The 16,766-nt window shown below is 39.7% G+C and overlaps 1 protein-coding gene across 1 annotated transcript in view; it reads right to left on the bottom strand.

Moving 5' to 3' along the window:
• Positions 1–16,766, bottom strand: part of rngtt (RNA guanylyltransferase and 5'-phosphatase) — an 80,051-nt gene that overhangs the window by 33,341 nt on the left and 29,944 nt on the right. Inside the window, exons 11-12 of the mRNA XM_054760959.1 lie at positions 14,318–14,482; positions 35–103 (exon numbers count right to left, since the gene is read on the bottom strand). Coding sequence (XP_054616934.1) covers positions 35–103; positions 14,318–14,482 — 234 coding nt within the window. The remainder of the gene's footprint in view (positions 1–34; positions 104–14,317; positions 14,483–16,766) is intronic.

Below are 16,766 nucleotides of genomic sequence, written 5' to 3' on the forward strand. Positions count from 1 at the left end.
CATCTTACAAAGTGAAGAAAAGAGGCTTACTTACCCCACATGGCTGGAAAATAAGGCCATCGACTTCATGGCTGACCTGGGATGTGAAGCTGCCTTCCAGAAGCTGAAATATAAAAACAATCAAGTCAGAACATACTGTAAACATAACATGGATTTGCAAAGTCAGCAATAGCTGTCCCTGTAAGAGCACTGGATGTCTTGAACGTGAACATGACAGAGGCTTTGACCTGTGAGTCTATAGGGTTTTAATAACAAGCACTAATCTCTGTAAATGAAAATAACAAGCAAGGAATGTATTTCATGGCTTCCATTAGCACCAAGCGCAGAAAAGCGGTAGCAGAGAAAGGGAATCCATGTATTAAGACATTAGCAGCCTCAGGGAAAGCATGGCTATTGTTCAGAAAAAGCACATTATCTGCAACGCGAAGCATAAAAACAGCATATTGTTACAAAACTACAGGAAAGATCATAAAGAAGTCTTAAAAGAACAAATAGCAGGGGAAAAGAAGTTCACAAACACAGCTTGAAAGCAAAGTTGACCAACTTATATGAAAGGACAGATGTTCAATTCACTTTTTTACTTGATATCAATGAAAAATGGACTGTGACAAATGTTGTAGAGTTATCTTAGACTAGTCGACTATGTGATTCGGAGGAGTCTGATTCAACCTCGCTGTTGAATCATATAAAAATGACATGTAATCAAGACTGTACCATTCTGAATAAATGGGGGGTGGCCACGGCTGCTCCTTAACACACATCTTGTCAAAGAATGTCTGTCTTGTTGTTATAAATAGCTTATTTAAAATTAAAAAATGGCCCAATTTGCATCAATAAAGACCTGAAAATGATGTGTGTTTGTTTAACATAAGACATATACCACACGTATTAATAAAATCACCCGCTTCAGTGGCGCAATACAAAGGAGCTGAGGCGAGCGTTTAATGCCAGAAAGACCGTCGACATTGACAAGAGTTACTGGCTCATAATGGCTCCTAAAAAAAATTCATCCAGGTGTGGAAGTATTTTGAAAAGGTAAAAGATGACTCCCAAAAGTCGATGCAGCGCGTGTCAGCAGCTTCTTACCATATCACACGACAACAACTAACAGCATGTAATTTAAAACAGGTAAGGCTGTTACATCAACTTCAATTCATATTCCAACAGCGAATTTTAATGTAAGAACAGAGTTTGGCAAGTTGTTGCTTTTCAAGTCATGTTGTTCCTATTTTTATGTGCTCTTTTCTGATGTGTGCCAACAGCCACGGTGTTTCAGGTTTGCTCTGGCTTTCTGGGTCACTAAACAAATGAATGTACTGTTGTTGTGGTTTTAGCCTGTTTCTTTGGGTGGGAAAAGGCTCAAATGAGAACTGTTTGTCGGGATTACCGCTGCTCTTAAAAATAAATAAGTAAATAAATAAATAAAATAAAATCTAATTTGACTATGAAAATCCTTACTCGAGGACAGCCCTAAAATGTGTGTAAGTGATGTATTACTAATCTTAAGCAAGGTTATATCTCAACCTGACGTGCTATGAGGAGGAGCCTGATGGCGCTACAAGGGAGGTAGAAAATCAATCTAAAACTGTATCATATGCCTTGGTAAAGGCTCGGCCGTAATGTGATCCGAAATAGCCAATATAATGTACGATCGCACGTAACTGCATAAGGCAGCTTAGGATGAAAGCCCTTCAAAGGGCAAACACTAAATGTTGAATGATGAAACTACTGGAAAAGGAGTCTTTTATAAAAAAAATTGTAAGTTCTTTCAAGCTTACAGTCATATTTGTCCATGGAGAAACAGGAAATCTCTATGTTCAAGTAGAGCGTATCGCAGTTTAGGCAACCAGGAAATTGCCTTGATCAATAAAGAAATGCATTAGTGCATATTGCGCAAGGTATCAGGTATCACCCCCAAGCTATCATGATAAAGTAAAGTAGGAAGAAACTGCAGACGGACACCTCTGCATGTGTCATCTCTGCACTCTACCCAATGTTCTGTACAGTACTCTCTATGTCTAGGTTACTACCATCATAATGTCCCATTCATGTGTTGCAGTTCAAATATGGCGAGTGATTGATGTGATATAAAGTGGTTGCTTTATCAGTGCTATAATGCCATCCAGAGACCTGCATGGGTCCAGTTTTACAGATCTAAAACCACCCCACACAGCAACAATCGGATCTGTTACCCGTGATTATGTAAAACTCAAATCCACGCACCAATTACCGGACCCATTACCTCCTCCGTTACCCGTAAAAACACACCATAAATTCTGGACTATAAGATGCTACCGTACTTTTTTCTACATGCTTTGAACCCGGCAGATAATTTATGGCTAAAAGGACCGAAGTTCCCATGATGTTTAGAGTGCAGATTCAGGAAGCAGTGAATTTGAGTTGTGACGTGGATGCTCATATCACGTTTTGAAGTCTTATGCAGCGATCACTTTTTGATCTGACAAATATTAAGTAAGTTTGATCAAGTGTTGAATTACTACAACTTCTGCTTTCTGCAGTGTAGGCAGGACTGACAGGTTTATTGTGTGTCTTTGTGTGTAAATGTCCCATGTTACGACGTGGACACCTGTGGCTTATAGACAAATGTGGCCTTTATATATTAAATTCAGTGGTTGTAGCTTATATTCAGCATTATAAACAGCGTTGTTTGGCATAGATAGTGAAGATTTATATGTTCCTTAAAGCAGGCTTTTCAACTGTATAATGCAAGAAAAGCTGTTACACTAGAGAAATAATCTTAAATTACGTAAATAAAAAAATCTTGTTTACAATACGCCAAAAGACGAAAGCTCTAACGAATCAACAAAAAGTTTTCTTTGCACACAGGAACTTAATGACTGAATAATGAATTGGATATTCAGGACAAAAAAAAAAAAAAAAGAATATCTCATTACCATAAATTAATCAGCATCTCTGCACTTATTGTGCAACTCTGACATTTCAATCAGGAAGCAAAGAGTCATTGAGAAAGCACGTGACTTTCATCTAATAAAGTGAGACACACTTGCCATGCAGGAAAGAGCAAATCGTCATCCATCCAGTCTCTGAGCGAAGCCAGACCAACTAACAATCTCACTCACAAGCGTCACAAATCACGCCATAATGTAACCAGATTTCTATTTAATCACGTTGTTTCTGATTGGAATGAAGGCGGATGACAGGCTTACTTTAATGTGAAAAAATAGTACAATAAAGCCGGATGATGATGTAAATATAAATATACCTTACAGTTTACAGTTACATCCAATTCTGATGCATTGGATTGTTCTTGACACGAAACAGACACATTGGCACACATTTGAGCCTCGTCACATTCACTTAAATGGTTACTAAAATGCGTACAAATTGTAAATAAAGCAGAGCAACATCGGTGCTCTTGAAAGGGATGAATGAGTCACAACTGATCACACAAAAGTTGACAATCATACTGACACAGAGAAGGCAGAGAGCCAGACTAAAAAGAAACACTGCCTTTATGCGGGAACGGCATGTGGGCGGCAAGATCTAGGAGTTCCATTTCACTTCTCTTGCCATCTTAGCACACCCACCCACCACTATCGTTGAGTACAGTGAACCTTGGATGGAGAGAAGAGCAGAAACAAGACTTCCACTCAAACACCCATCTTCTCTAAGGGAGTACCTTGGAGCGATTAAATGGTTTCAGGTTTAAGCTCTTTGGTAAGCAAACACAAAGTGGTGCCTGGTACAGGAGGGCTTATGTAGGCAAGGTCAAAACAAAACAAAGCCCCATTTAGGAATCAAGCTTTCACGGGTAAGGCACTGGAAGGGACAAATCAAAGGCTAAGGCTGCGTTCACAATTGTGGTGCGCACTATTTTTGTCATGGAACCAAAGGCAAGACTTGAATGGGCAGCGTTCATGACACATTACGTGATGAAGCTTAACTAGTCCAAACCAAAAAGGTGGCTGCTGTTCAGGAGACGATACGATACAAAAGATTGGGTCTACAAGAACGTGATAAGATGAGATTTTAACATTACTTTTCAGAAAATTACAAAGCAAAAATATAACAAATGCATGAGAATAAATTGCAATCTCTTAATTTCATTTTGACATCATGTCACGTTTTGATCTCACGAGATCTTGGGACACGAGATGTTGTGACATCCTTGGCGTGTAGATTATTTTTATATTTATATTATTTTTATATTATTTTATTTTTTATATTATTTTTATATTCTGTTATACAGTATAACCACTAACGGTTTGTGTTTGCTTCATACTACATACTTCATACATATATTGGTCTGTCGAGGGACTAACCGATTACTCGATTAACTCAAACAACAATCTTCAGATGAATCGACGACAAAAATAATTGTTAGATGTAGTCCTAATTGCAACGCTGGTTTGGGTCTCAGGTCAGTGTCGCGTTCACATTTGAGCTCAAGTGAACTGATCGGCACCAGAGTTCACTTGCGGGCAGACTGAGACCTCAAGTAATGTCGGTCCACTTGTTTGGTGCACACCACGGTTCGGATGATAGAACTCAGACCAAATGAAGCATACTATGCAGAGCAAATGCACCAGAGTTCTTTTTAACCCAATAAAACATAGCATGTTTGAACATACCCCAAGAGACTGAGATGGAATTTTCTCTTAGGGTGAATAAAGCCCATGTTTCTTGTTTGGTGTCATTCACTAAAGGACACAATACGGCGGAGTCCAGCAGGACGGCAGATTGATGGTGTATTATGTATGCCATTCACCTTCAATGCCTGTCTGTCCTCATAAGGATTTTAACAGCCAATCAAAGTAGGATCATTCCATAAAACAGTCTTACATGAAGAACGCAATGCAGGATGGCCACAGTAACAATGCTGAGGCCTCATTTTCTGCACAGCACTGACACGATGCACTTTCCATTCCTCAGGTCCTCCTGCTGTCCATTCATCTTCTGTTCTGAGGAGGCTTCTGTGTGGGGGTTGAATCAAAGACAGAAAGGATGGATTGATATTCCAGTCAGACTACAGGGCTGTTGTTGCCGAGGATCCCATCAAGCTTTAATGTGAATGGCCCTGTGAATCCAGTGTATTGTCTGTTAAATAAAAAGCCCACATCACAGAGTGCACATGGGGCTGCCAAACCCCTGGCTGGTCTGGGGAGTTGGACTCAGTTATGCAGTCTGTGAAAGTCAGATAGTTCTTTTGATAAATAGTTCCATAAAAAATGGCTGCAATACTACATGGCACACCAATTTTAGTGGCAGGAAACAGAGACAAGTATATTGGGAAGAATAAATCAGCAATGGATAGTGTTAAAGTAGAGCAATGGTGACGAGAGCACGGTGTGAAATTGAACCGTGGATGAAGAATAACCTACTGTAAAACGGCCTTGGTAGAAAATATTTCCAACTGTGACATTCAAAAGTTGCCGTCACTTGAAGAAATGCTCTGAAATTCTAAATGCATGCTGGTAATCGGCGAGAACATAGAATTCAAAGGGTATATTTTAATAGTTTCAGTTCTGCTCATATCATTTCTCATTTTAAAAACACAAATAGGAGTTTAGCGCATACTCCAACCCGACTGGGAAATACGTTCACATAGTTGTAGAATCGTGTCACTTAGCTGAGTGGCAATGTGACTATATGCTCAGTATGTGCAACACGAGACAAGCTTGTTTGTAAACATTTCAGAAATTTGCCAAAAATGTTCCATGTTTTACTCGAGTCCTGTAGGTGGCAGTAATGCACGTAACAATGAAAAAGCTATCTCTGCCCTTTTTATGGCGCTCTAATGCTACAGGAACGTGGCCATACTTCACTTCACAAACCCTTCCAGTCAAAAGTAAACACGGCTGACTACTACTAGTGGACATTCTGAAAACTAATCTTTTTTAGCAGCCTCATCCACGTTTAAAATTTTAACACACACACACACAGATAGCGATATACAGTATGTTCACAATAAATGCCATGCAGAACAGATTGAGATGAATACTTATATGAAAAAGAAATACAGAAACATAGTTTATAGAACATTCTAACAGACGCACTTCCCCAAATTGAAGTCATACATTTCCGACTTCCAGCTGTGCAAAATGCAGTATAGGTTTTCTTATTTTTCCTTCGGCAAAAAAACGTGAGGGTGTCCTGTCCCATGCTATACAGTATTTTGTGGAATAGTAGTTTGTGCCGATAAACTTCTGAACTGCAACGTAATTTTTAGTATTTTACGTGTACCTGTGCTCCCAATCTCAAAAGAACTAATTGCTCTGTGTGATAAGAGGCAAGGATGTCATGACATCATGAAAAAAGAAAAGAAGCTGCCATTTGTCTACTGCTTATTCCATTTACGGTCACCGGTGAGCTACCAGAACTGACTTCGGGAAAGAGGCGGGGTACAAACTGGACTGGTCACCAGTCAATCACAGGGCACATATAGACAAACATTCGCACCTTGTGAGCCTAACATGCGGAATACCCGGAATAAAGCTTGCTGCATAAGGATATTTCCTTTTGTGATTGGGTGCAGATATTGGTTTCAGGTGAAAAGGAGTAGTTTGTTGACACAGACAGGAAGGTCTGGCCCCAGGTCTTACTTTTCCATCTGAAAGCGCTGAAGAATTGACAGCAGAGGTGTGAGGTCAGTGAGCCACGAGGAACCCTCAGACAGACAGCACTCAGGTAATGAGACACACCAGTGAGGGGCTGTCACTACTGTCTTTTAGCCTCGTCGCTACAAACTACCTGGTCTGGCAGAGACACAAAGAGGACTTATATGCACGAGTGACAAAATAATGGTAACAACACTGCCACAGAAGGGAAACAAGACCTCTGCCAAGGTGTAAATATTGTCCAAAACAAACCCTGACCAGCATTGAACATGTATTGATTATGTTCCTTTGCATCGTGAATAAACCGACCGATCAATATTTTCCACTTATCATCAATGAGGTGCCTGCCACTACAATTTTATGGCAGCATCCTTGAAAGAATACCTTCCAGATTGATATGAAAAATTATAGACGGGGTAAAAAATAAAACAAAAAAAGAAAGCCTCCTAAAGTACAGGCCTCGAAATGAATGAATGTGTATGTATATTTGTTTGTGTTGTAAGCTAACTCTTCTATTCCTGAACCGCTGCACACAAAAGGGTGAATACTTGTCAAAGCATGTACCCCTGCTGTGTTGCCTGTGCTATTACTTTTCTGACAAATACACCAAAGTTTGACCCAGTAAGTCAGATTGACTTGAAATTTCTCACACAGCTCAATGTGCTCTACAAAACACCCACTGTATCTTTAGCGTGTTTAGCCCAACCACATAAAATTGGGTACAGACATTTAGGACAAGCACATGTGCAAGATTGGTTGAAAAACCGCCCGCAACCAAAACATCTTTGCAAGGGAACGGCCGGGACTTCGCAACTAACCATAAGTCAATGACAATTTGTCGAATGATTATAAAACTTATCTGTAATACGATATCTGTATTACAGCTAGCATAATGCTCAAATCACATTTTTACATGAACAACACACAATATTTGTAGATATACGTATTTGAATATCAACCCATTTGACTACTGATAGCGCTGAACAACAAGAACAAAATGGCTCATAAGACATAGAAATGAAAAATAACAGAAACAAAGCAAACCCTTTTCAGAAAATAAAAACAAGAACAGGAAACGAACGTTGCTCTTTTAAGCATGCAGCCTTAAAATAATCACACTATTGGAGTTGCAAAGTGCTCCATTCTTTAATTCAGAAGGAACTCAATATGTTCAGCCTATTTTGTATTCAGTGCAAAAACTAAGCTTTTATCTCAGGCAGTGCAATAAGGTTTAAACTTTATAAGAGTGCAATCTTACAAACGAATCAAGACAAATACTTTTTAGGTCTCTATTCTAAAAGCTATCTTGGTTGGAAAATGCAGTTTCAGATAAGATCTGCTACTTCCCCCCCAATGGACTCCTGAGAAGAGCTGACACCCCAAGAGGCAATATCAAATAGGGTCAGTTAATGTCAGGATTTTTTCTTGTTATTCCTATTTCATTAAAAATGATAAATGAAAGACATGAATTAACACCATCTAATTTGACATGTTTCCAATAACCAATTGTGCTGCTGTTAAACACAAAGGCACCATCTGTCTTATTTAATTACTTACCGTACTCAAGATAATATCCTGATGAACTTGTGGGTGAATTTTCTGTGAGACTATAACCATTTTCCATTTATGAAAAATCAGGGGAATGATGAAAAAGGGACATATAAAGTCTGCCAAGTCATCTTATTAGAAAAATTGTGGCTGTAGTTATCAAGTACACAACCTATACATCTGTATCAGTTGATTGAGGGTGCCATAAATGTCTGAACAAACCTGAAAATGGCAAAGGGTGCTTTAATAAATATAGGACAGTTGCTGGAACATTAATATTTTGCAATGGTGGATGACATATTGGAAAAGATTATATACTGTATGCGAAGTGCCTACACTTTTGTAAGAAACTAATTAGCAGGAACCGTTGCATGACTTTAGAATTCTTTTGGGTAAATAATGAAATGGAAGTTCCTACTTTTTATACCGAGAAATCAAACCAGATTATGTGGAACTGTTTCATCATAGGTACAATGTTGTACTGAAGGGTTTTTAGAAAACAAAACCTAAACCACCCCCCTCAGCATCACTCTCAAGCTCTTTGGTACATCTTGCACCAAATCTGTGTTTATTTTACCGCAACTTCTTTGTGTTAATGAAGTGGCCTTATTATGTTGGGATAAAGAGTACTTTGTGTGAATAAAGCCACATAAAAGCCATTTTAATGAGCTGAATACTAGCAACAGATGTGCTGCAAGTGATGGCGGCAGCACAGCTCGACAATAAACTTGGGACAATCAAAATATTTGCCAGGGTTTTAGAAGCGAGCACAATCACACACTATGGTGTGTGAGCATCTCACAACAAAACACAAGTAGTAAGGCTATAAATTACATTTTTACACAGTTGGAGTAAGAAAAATGTAATCCCACAAACAACTTTTTTGGCAAAACCTGGTAGTATGAGATACTACCTGGTCAGTCGGGATTGAAAGAGTGCCAAGCTGATACCATAGGGGTGATGTAAACCACTGTTGTTCTCTCATCGGTGCAGCAGTTGTTTTATTTCAACAACATGTTAACATTACATTAGTCTTGTTCTGGACACTAGTGTACTCCACAGTCTCATTTTTTGGATGATACCAACATATTCAAGAAGAGCACACAGGAAACCCCTGTTCTCCTCCATTGTTGTTAGCGCGTCTTCTTCCAACTAGTGTCACGTGGTTTTCACAGTTTCCTGCGGTGCTGCTGTCAAGTGCAAAACTAGCTAGCGGGATGAGTAAAATTGAGTAGAGCTGAGCCAAGCCAGTACCGTTCAATGGTACATACTGTAGATCATACCAAAGAGAGGCTTTAGCGATTCAGTCAACAAACTAGCCACATATAGACTTTGGGTGGCCTCTCAAAGACTCATAGTGGCATTTCCTCAAAGGTTAAAATAGGATGCAAACATCCACCCATTTTCTATACAGCTTCTCCTCTTTAGGGTCGCGGGGGCATGCTGGAGCCTATCCCAGCTGACTTGGGGCGACAGGCGGGGTACACCCTGGACTGGTGCCAATGGCAGGGCACATATAGACAACCATTCACACTCACATTCATACCTATGAACAATTTAGAGTCGTCAATTAACCTAACCTGCATGTTTTTGGATGTGGGAGGAAATCGGCGTACCGGAGAAGTTAGCTGGGATAGGCTCCAGCATACCCTCGTGACATTAGTGAAGAGAAGCGACATAGAAGATGGATGGATGGTTGGATCTGAAGAAAGTTCTAAGTAGAGCTATGAAATGCAAAAAGAAGAAATGGGAGTGAGACCCAAAAAAATGTGACTAGGTCATTTATTGCAAACAACTGAAATAGCTTGTTCATCAGCTGATCAAAAGTTTAAGACTCGAGCTGAAAAAACCCAAAGCCTCCCTAAAATAAAAATACCATTTTCAAAAAAGGACTCAGTAATGAGTAGCTGCACCATTCTTGTTAATCACCTCAAAAATTGGTTTCAGCATGCTTGATGACTGTTTTCAGGAGGCTAGTGGGAATGTTGCGTGAAGTGGTGAAGATGTTTTCACAGAGGGCGTCCACTGTCCATTTCTGTACACTTCCTTTGCCATCCATCCATCCCCAAATGCTCTTAAATGGATTTAGATCAGGACATGCAGAATGGTCCAAAAGAGTGAGGTTATTCCTCTGGAAGAAGTCCTTTTTCAGGCGGGCATTGTGAACTGTGTTGTCCTGTTGAAAAAGCCATTCACTATAACCCAGACAAGGGCCTTCAGTCATGTGGGATGCCCCACGACACATAGCCAGCTGCCGTTTGACGTCCCTGCACAACTTGAAGCTCCAATGTTCCTTTGAAGGAAAAAGCACTTCAGATCATGATGGTGCCCCCTCCACTGTGCCGTGTGGAAAACATCTCAAGTGGGATCTCCTTGTCAAGCCAGTTCTCATCAGAGAATAAAACCTTGTTCCACCTTTCAATGTCCCATATTTGATGCTCTTGTGCAAATTGCAAAAGGGCAATTTTGTGGCGTTGAAGGAGACATGGCCTTTGAAGACATTTTTTCTTCTTAAAACCCTTCTCTCGCAGATGCCGTCTGATGATTATTGGACTGCAGCAGTAACAACCTTCATTTGGGCTGAGGATTTCCCTTGTCTTGATGGACAGCCAATCGGATCCTCCGGCACAAGGCCGGTGATTTTTTTTTGGGTCTACCACTTTGTTTGTTCCATAACTCTCAGGATCTTTTAAGAAGTTTAAAATGACTGTCTTGCTGTGTCCAAGGTCAACAGCGATGGTGCACTGCTAGAGGCCTCGCCTATGCAGCTCAACAATCTGACCGTGTTCAAAGAGAGAAAGCTTTTTTGCCTTTGCCATCAAGAATACCTGACAGAAAATGACATTGAATCCAAATTTTTGCCAAGATTTAGCATTTTAAAGGCTGTGGTCTTAAACTTTTGATCCACCTAGCTCACTTTTGTGTTGGTTTGCAATAAATTGCTTATGCTCAATTTTTTTTTTGGTCTCACTCCCATTTCTTATTTTGCATTTTGATGCTCTTCTCCAAATTCTTTTTTCAACTGGTCTTAAAATTTTCATCAGGAGTGTATATTCTCTTAGCCAATTCCTTTCAAAACATTGAAAAATATACACGGCATTGCTGTGCAAATGAGCAAAGCCTGCAAGCAAAAAGGCTTTGTAAGATAACTGGGTGAGTGGCGGAAGGAAAAAGAATAAATGGACACATTTGGAAGGGAAATGAGGACTTGAATGTGCAAGTGCCATGAAAGACATCAACCTAGCAACAGACAAAGGCCAGCAAATGACTCCAGCCTGTGACTGAAATGTCTCTGCAATAGGAATAGGAATGTTTGGTCAACGTATCATAAAGTGGAGGACTGTGCTACTATGAATGAGCGCCAGACCCCAGTGCCATGTTCGGCATAACAGAGATATGGCTGTATGCAGAGCAGATGTTCCCTGACCAACACAACAGAACAGTCAGAAACCAGTGAAGCTCCAGCGACTTTTACTATCCTAATCAGCATCCTAAAGGCAGGGGTGTGACCCCTTATAATAGAGTACAGATAAAAAATATATATAGTTGAAACTCCCCAAGCCTTAAATATCAGTGCTGGTGCAGCAAGAAGAGCTAAAACTCTCACCCTATCCATAAAACCCTGATCATTAGTGGATGTGCAGGGCCAAGGTTTTCAATTGATCTGAGCTGGAACAAAACATCTAATGATTTATGCTCTGATCTCCCAAAAACTGGGTTTTAAGGCACAAGTGAACACCATTGAACACAGTTAAACCGCTCTGACGTGGAAAGCACTGAGCAGAGCCATACATATTATTTATTCATATGACAACTACAAATGACTTTATTAAATGTATAACTTAGGCACAAGAAAGGAAGATGAAATGGCAATCCCTTGTCATTTAAAGCGCATAATATAAGTGCAGGTATAAGCAGCAATAACTTGAAACCATATGCAAACAGCACAGTATGATGCCAATGAAGGAGTTTCACCTCTATGCAAATGACTGGTGACCTAACAGTCACAGACAATTCACCTCTTGTCAGTCATTTTTGCAAATCAAGTGAGCTCTACTGTGTGATTTAGACTGACTGATTCTATTCTCGAGCCCCAAATGCTAACCTCACGCGTGAGTTCACCAGGGGCACAGGCTCCCATGCAAACACAAGTAGTGTTTTTGCCAGACTAGTGCATGGTGACGTTATTTTTTCGGAATGGTACGGTATCTTGGTCACTCTTGTTAGTCCATGCACTAAATTTTATTAATAAATGTAGCCAGTAAACCCACCATTTTAGGTACATCCATCACATCATATCACATGATACAAACTACCGTAACTGTACATTGCATTTTTTACTTCATTTCAATTTACTGTATTTTTACTGTATTTTTTTCCTTGAAAACAATTGTACAAGGCATGTTTTATATGACCAGGAGTGGCGCATGCAGCTTCATTTGACTCAAAAGGCGAAAGCTCACCTGGCCGGGACACGGAAAGGATTGACAAATTGAGTGACTCAAATATAAGACTATCAGAGTATTTTTACCCCCGAGAAGTAATAAAAAAAAAAACCTGTCGTCTTACTTTGGGGCCTTAGAGATTCATACTGCACATGCAAACCAAACAATTTCTACCTGAGCTTTTCTACCTGTTACTCACACACACACCAGTGATAAAAAAAAAAGGACAGGATATCAATTTTTGATTGTAATCTCATTTTGTGACTACTCAGTATTTTTTTTCCGGAATTGTCAGAAAGGTTTTTGTTTTCTGTTTTATCATATTTGTTTATTATTGAAGACATAATTAGGTGTTGTACTAGATTCACTTATGTCATCACTCTTGTAATGGAAATTGACAACCAAAGTGTTGGGAAAAAAAACCTTTCAATCGATAAGTAGTTTATTTGAACAGCACTAAAAACTACAATAGTATGTAGGTCAATTAAAAATCATTTGCGTTGCAGTGGACCTGAAGAAAACTGAAGAAACAGCGAGATCGGATCCAAAAATGGAATAAACTGCCCCAATATTATCTGTAGTAGACTGCAAAGCTGGTCCACTCTTCTGTTAGTAAGATGCTCTCCTTGCCTGAACCCTCCAAAGCGTCATAAAGTTTTCCAGAGAAAGTTGAGTAGCATCACAGTCGAAAGTGCTAAGATGCTCATGAGTCTGCCTTCATCTCTTGGACCAAAAGGCCAAAAACAATTTTATCCTGCAATCAAATGCCACCAGCAGACTCTTGTACGCCTGAAAGGTTTCAGATGTTCTTCTAAGAAAAGCCCCCCACAGAACCTGACCAGAATTCTTCATTTAACAAGCATCATCTCCAAAAAGAAAGCAGTCTTGTGTCATGTCCTCCATGATATTTCAACAGGGTGACTCTGGGCAAGTGGCTCACACAGTCTGCTTACCATTTAGTTTGCTGAGCAAAAAACTTGATGTACATTTTCAAAGTAGTACATTCCTTCCATCCTTAATTGCTCTCTGCAGTCATTACGTTAGCATTACAACAAGTCAACAAGGTCAAATTTTAAAAAAGAAACTACAAACACGATGTATCAACATTCCCATTGTTCTGATCCAATGAGTGATGTCAAACTAATTATTGTTATGCTGGCAAAGAGAAACTATGAGCTGCAGCCACGCATGATCACTAGCAATAAGTTAATAAGGCTTGGCTTTGTCAAGTTAAAATGCCACAATTATGCCTGGGTTTTCGTACTCTGTCAGGTTGTCCTGTGGCCAAACAAAGCGTCGAAACATCACCTCCTGCTTTCTGGATAAAGTACAGTTAATAAAGCCAAGAGCCTCAGGTACAGGAGGTGGACATTCTTCAACTCAGTATTTCAATTATTATACTACAATGTTCTGATATCACTGAATAAGCTGTGCATTGTTGCACACTCTCCATTTTCCCTCTCTATTAGAAAATGGTAACATTTCAACATAGCATGTGAACAAAGTATCAGTAACTGCTGAGACAAGGAGAAAGGTTAGGAGAGAGTAAGCTATGCTTCTTCCGACTCCTTTTTGGAGTTTTGAAAACGTGATGCGCCTTAATGTACTGTAACTTGTTAAGCATGTCTGAAACAAATAAAACCATGCCCATGATTATAATCATGACACTTGGAATTTATTGTAAGTAATAAGTGGATATGAGTCAAGAAATTACAAACGATTTACCTTGCGTGATGCGTGAATGTCGAAGAACGGCTTATTCCGAACGCTGAAGGGCTCTCTCGTCTTGTCAATCTGTCCAGTCTTCATCTTTTCCATTCGTGGGGAAATGATCTCTTTTTCGATGCATAACAACCGGATATTGAAGTCACACTGGCCCACAGGTTGACCCTAAAACACACATCGACAACGTGAGTGAAGGTACAGCTATGGGAACACCTTGACACAAACACCCCAGGATGTGAACTACAAATACATGTTGGGGGGGGAGTATGCCACGTGTGTTGGTTAATTGGTGTAAGAAAAAAAACCAAAAAAAAACCTTGACATCCAATAAGCCTGTTATATTATTAACATCCAATGAACACAGCAAGATGCAATCAATTTTGCTTGGTTACTATGACAACACCTCCCTTTCAGTAATGGCTGGACACACATGGCTGTCCGTACCTGCTAAGCACCAGCAACCTGAGCCATCTCTGGCTTTCAAACAGCTAGGGCGAACACTTCTTAGATGTTGATGGTTGATCTGTTCCTAGTCTTGATGTTGACATTTATTTAGATTATTTATTTGGGGTTTTCAGCAATGCACACATAAAAACATTGTGTGCAGCAACAAAAGATTTATCCTATTTGTACTCTTGACTGAAATGTCATTGTTACAATTCCATCTATATGTGCTTCGGCAGTAAATAAATTATAGTAGGTCCAATATGCAACTTCCCATCTAGGACCAGCCATGTATACAACATCAAGACTGCTCTTGCTTCCTTCTTTGGCTTCATGCAAGATTCAGATTAAACTGCCTTCACATCTTGTTGAAAATGTACAAGATGACGAGGCCCCGGTTACATCACGTACACGTAATCCTCGTTTTGCCCCACTCAAATCCTCAAATGTCAGGTGATTAATTTGGCCAATTTGAGCCAATCATCTTTTTCTTGACATCACTAACTCCATCCATGTCTTCTGCTTCGCACCGCTTTTTCATAGGTGTCCTGTTTTATATGTACAGTATGTACTTCTTACAAAGCAAGTGTGTTTTTTAAAAAGCCCCGACGTAAATAGAGCTGCCCTCAACTATTTACAATGTCTACGGATCAATCGGCACCAATCTATATCAAGACATAGCAGGAGCGGGAATGTCGCGACTTGGTTGCATTTGTATTCTGCTTGATACCTGGAGGAAAGGTCAGCACTCAAGTGTGTTCTGAGGGGAAATATTGGCTACGGGAGGAGGAAAAGGATTTTTCTTGACTGTGCATGAGGAGGTGGGTGGGCAGTCGTCGGTTAGAATGAGATGTTAATTGTTTCTCTAGTGAGAGATTCAACTGAATATGACGAAAATTAATCTATTTGATGTCCAGTGGATCGCGCATTAGCGATTCAGCATTCACGGCCCCACTAATTTGTGGCTTTTTGGTTGTTTTTTTTTTTTATTTACGCTTATTAAAAGTATAAAACAGTAGTAGTATTAAAAGTAGTAGTAAAGTATAAAAAGAGATGTGCTGTGGATAAAAAGATGCTGGCATGTATGTCATCATTTGATTGTGGGATGCTGCGTCGCTATGTGAAAGCGCAAACACTTATGGCAATATCCCGCCTTGGAGGCTCCTGTGTAAAATGCAAAGGTGGCTACAGTAAACACCATGTATTACATTCCAGTTCCAATGTGGAAATTTTTGCGGGATCTCTGTGTAAAATAGGCTGCAAATCATTCTGGGAGGAAAAGCTGGTATCATGTCCCACACATTCAGCACCATCTGTCAGCTGTGTCATGGGGACAGTGCAAGATGTACAGTAAGTGTGGATGATTCAAGGTGTGTGCGTTCCACGACTGAGCAAGACAAAAAAAAAAAAAAAAAACAGATGACAAGCATCAAACATTAGAGAGTAAAGATTACTTTGAATAATTGATAGCCGTAACCTTAAAATAGAACAAAGCCCTTTGGCCATTGAACCACTAATCTAGGCATAAACATATAGATTAAACAACTTCATCAAAAAGCAAAAAAAAAACACCTATATGTTTAAAATCCCATTCTCTCACACCATTAATTATATGACTTCATAGTACAGACTGGAAATAGCAGAAACAACGGCGCAGTATTTATACATCTCAGTGTGTTACATAACGGATGTTGTGGTTGAATTCAGAGTGCATTTAGAATCTATCTATATAGCGCGCATTAAATGTTAAACACCTGAGTGCAGTACAAACACAAGTTAACCCTTTTTTTCCAAGAGAGGACGCCGCAACAGGCAAATCTTCCAAAGGCGGTACTGAAAACCGTTTGATTGTCAGAAATATTTTGGGACGAACGGTGGTTAAACAGCGCTGATTAAATCTGCGCTCAAACAAGTCAAGTTGGTCTTAATGTGCAGCTTCTCCTGACAGCGTCAGACTGTTTTGGTCTAAACCTTTATCTAAATGTGTCAGCAACACACACACACA

This window comes from Dunckerocampus dactyliophorus, chromosome 19 (assembly GCF_027744805.1).
Source record: "Dunckerocampus dactyliophorus isolate RoL2022-P2 chromosome 19, RoL_Ddac_1.1, whole genome shotgun sequence".
Classification (NCBI taxonomy): Eukaryota; Metazoa; Chordata; class Actinopteri; order Syngnathiformes; family Syngnathidae; genus Dunckerocampus; species Dunckerocampus dactyliophorus.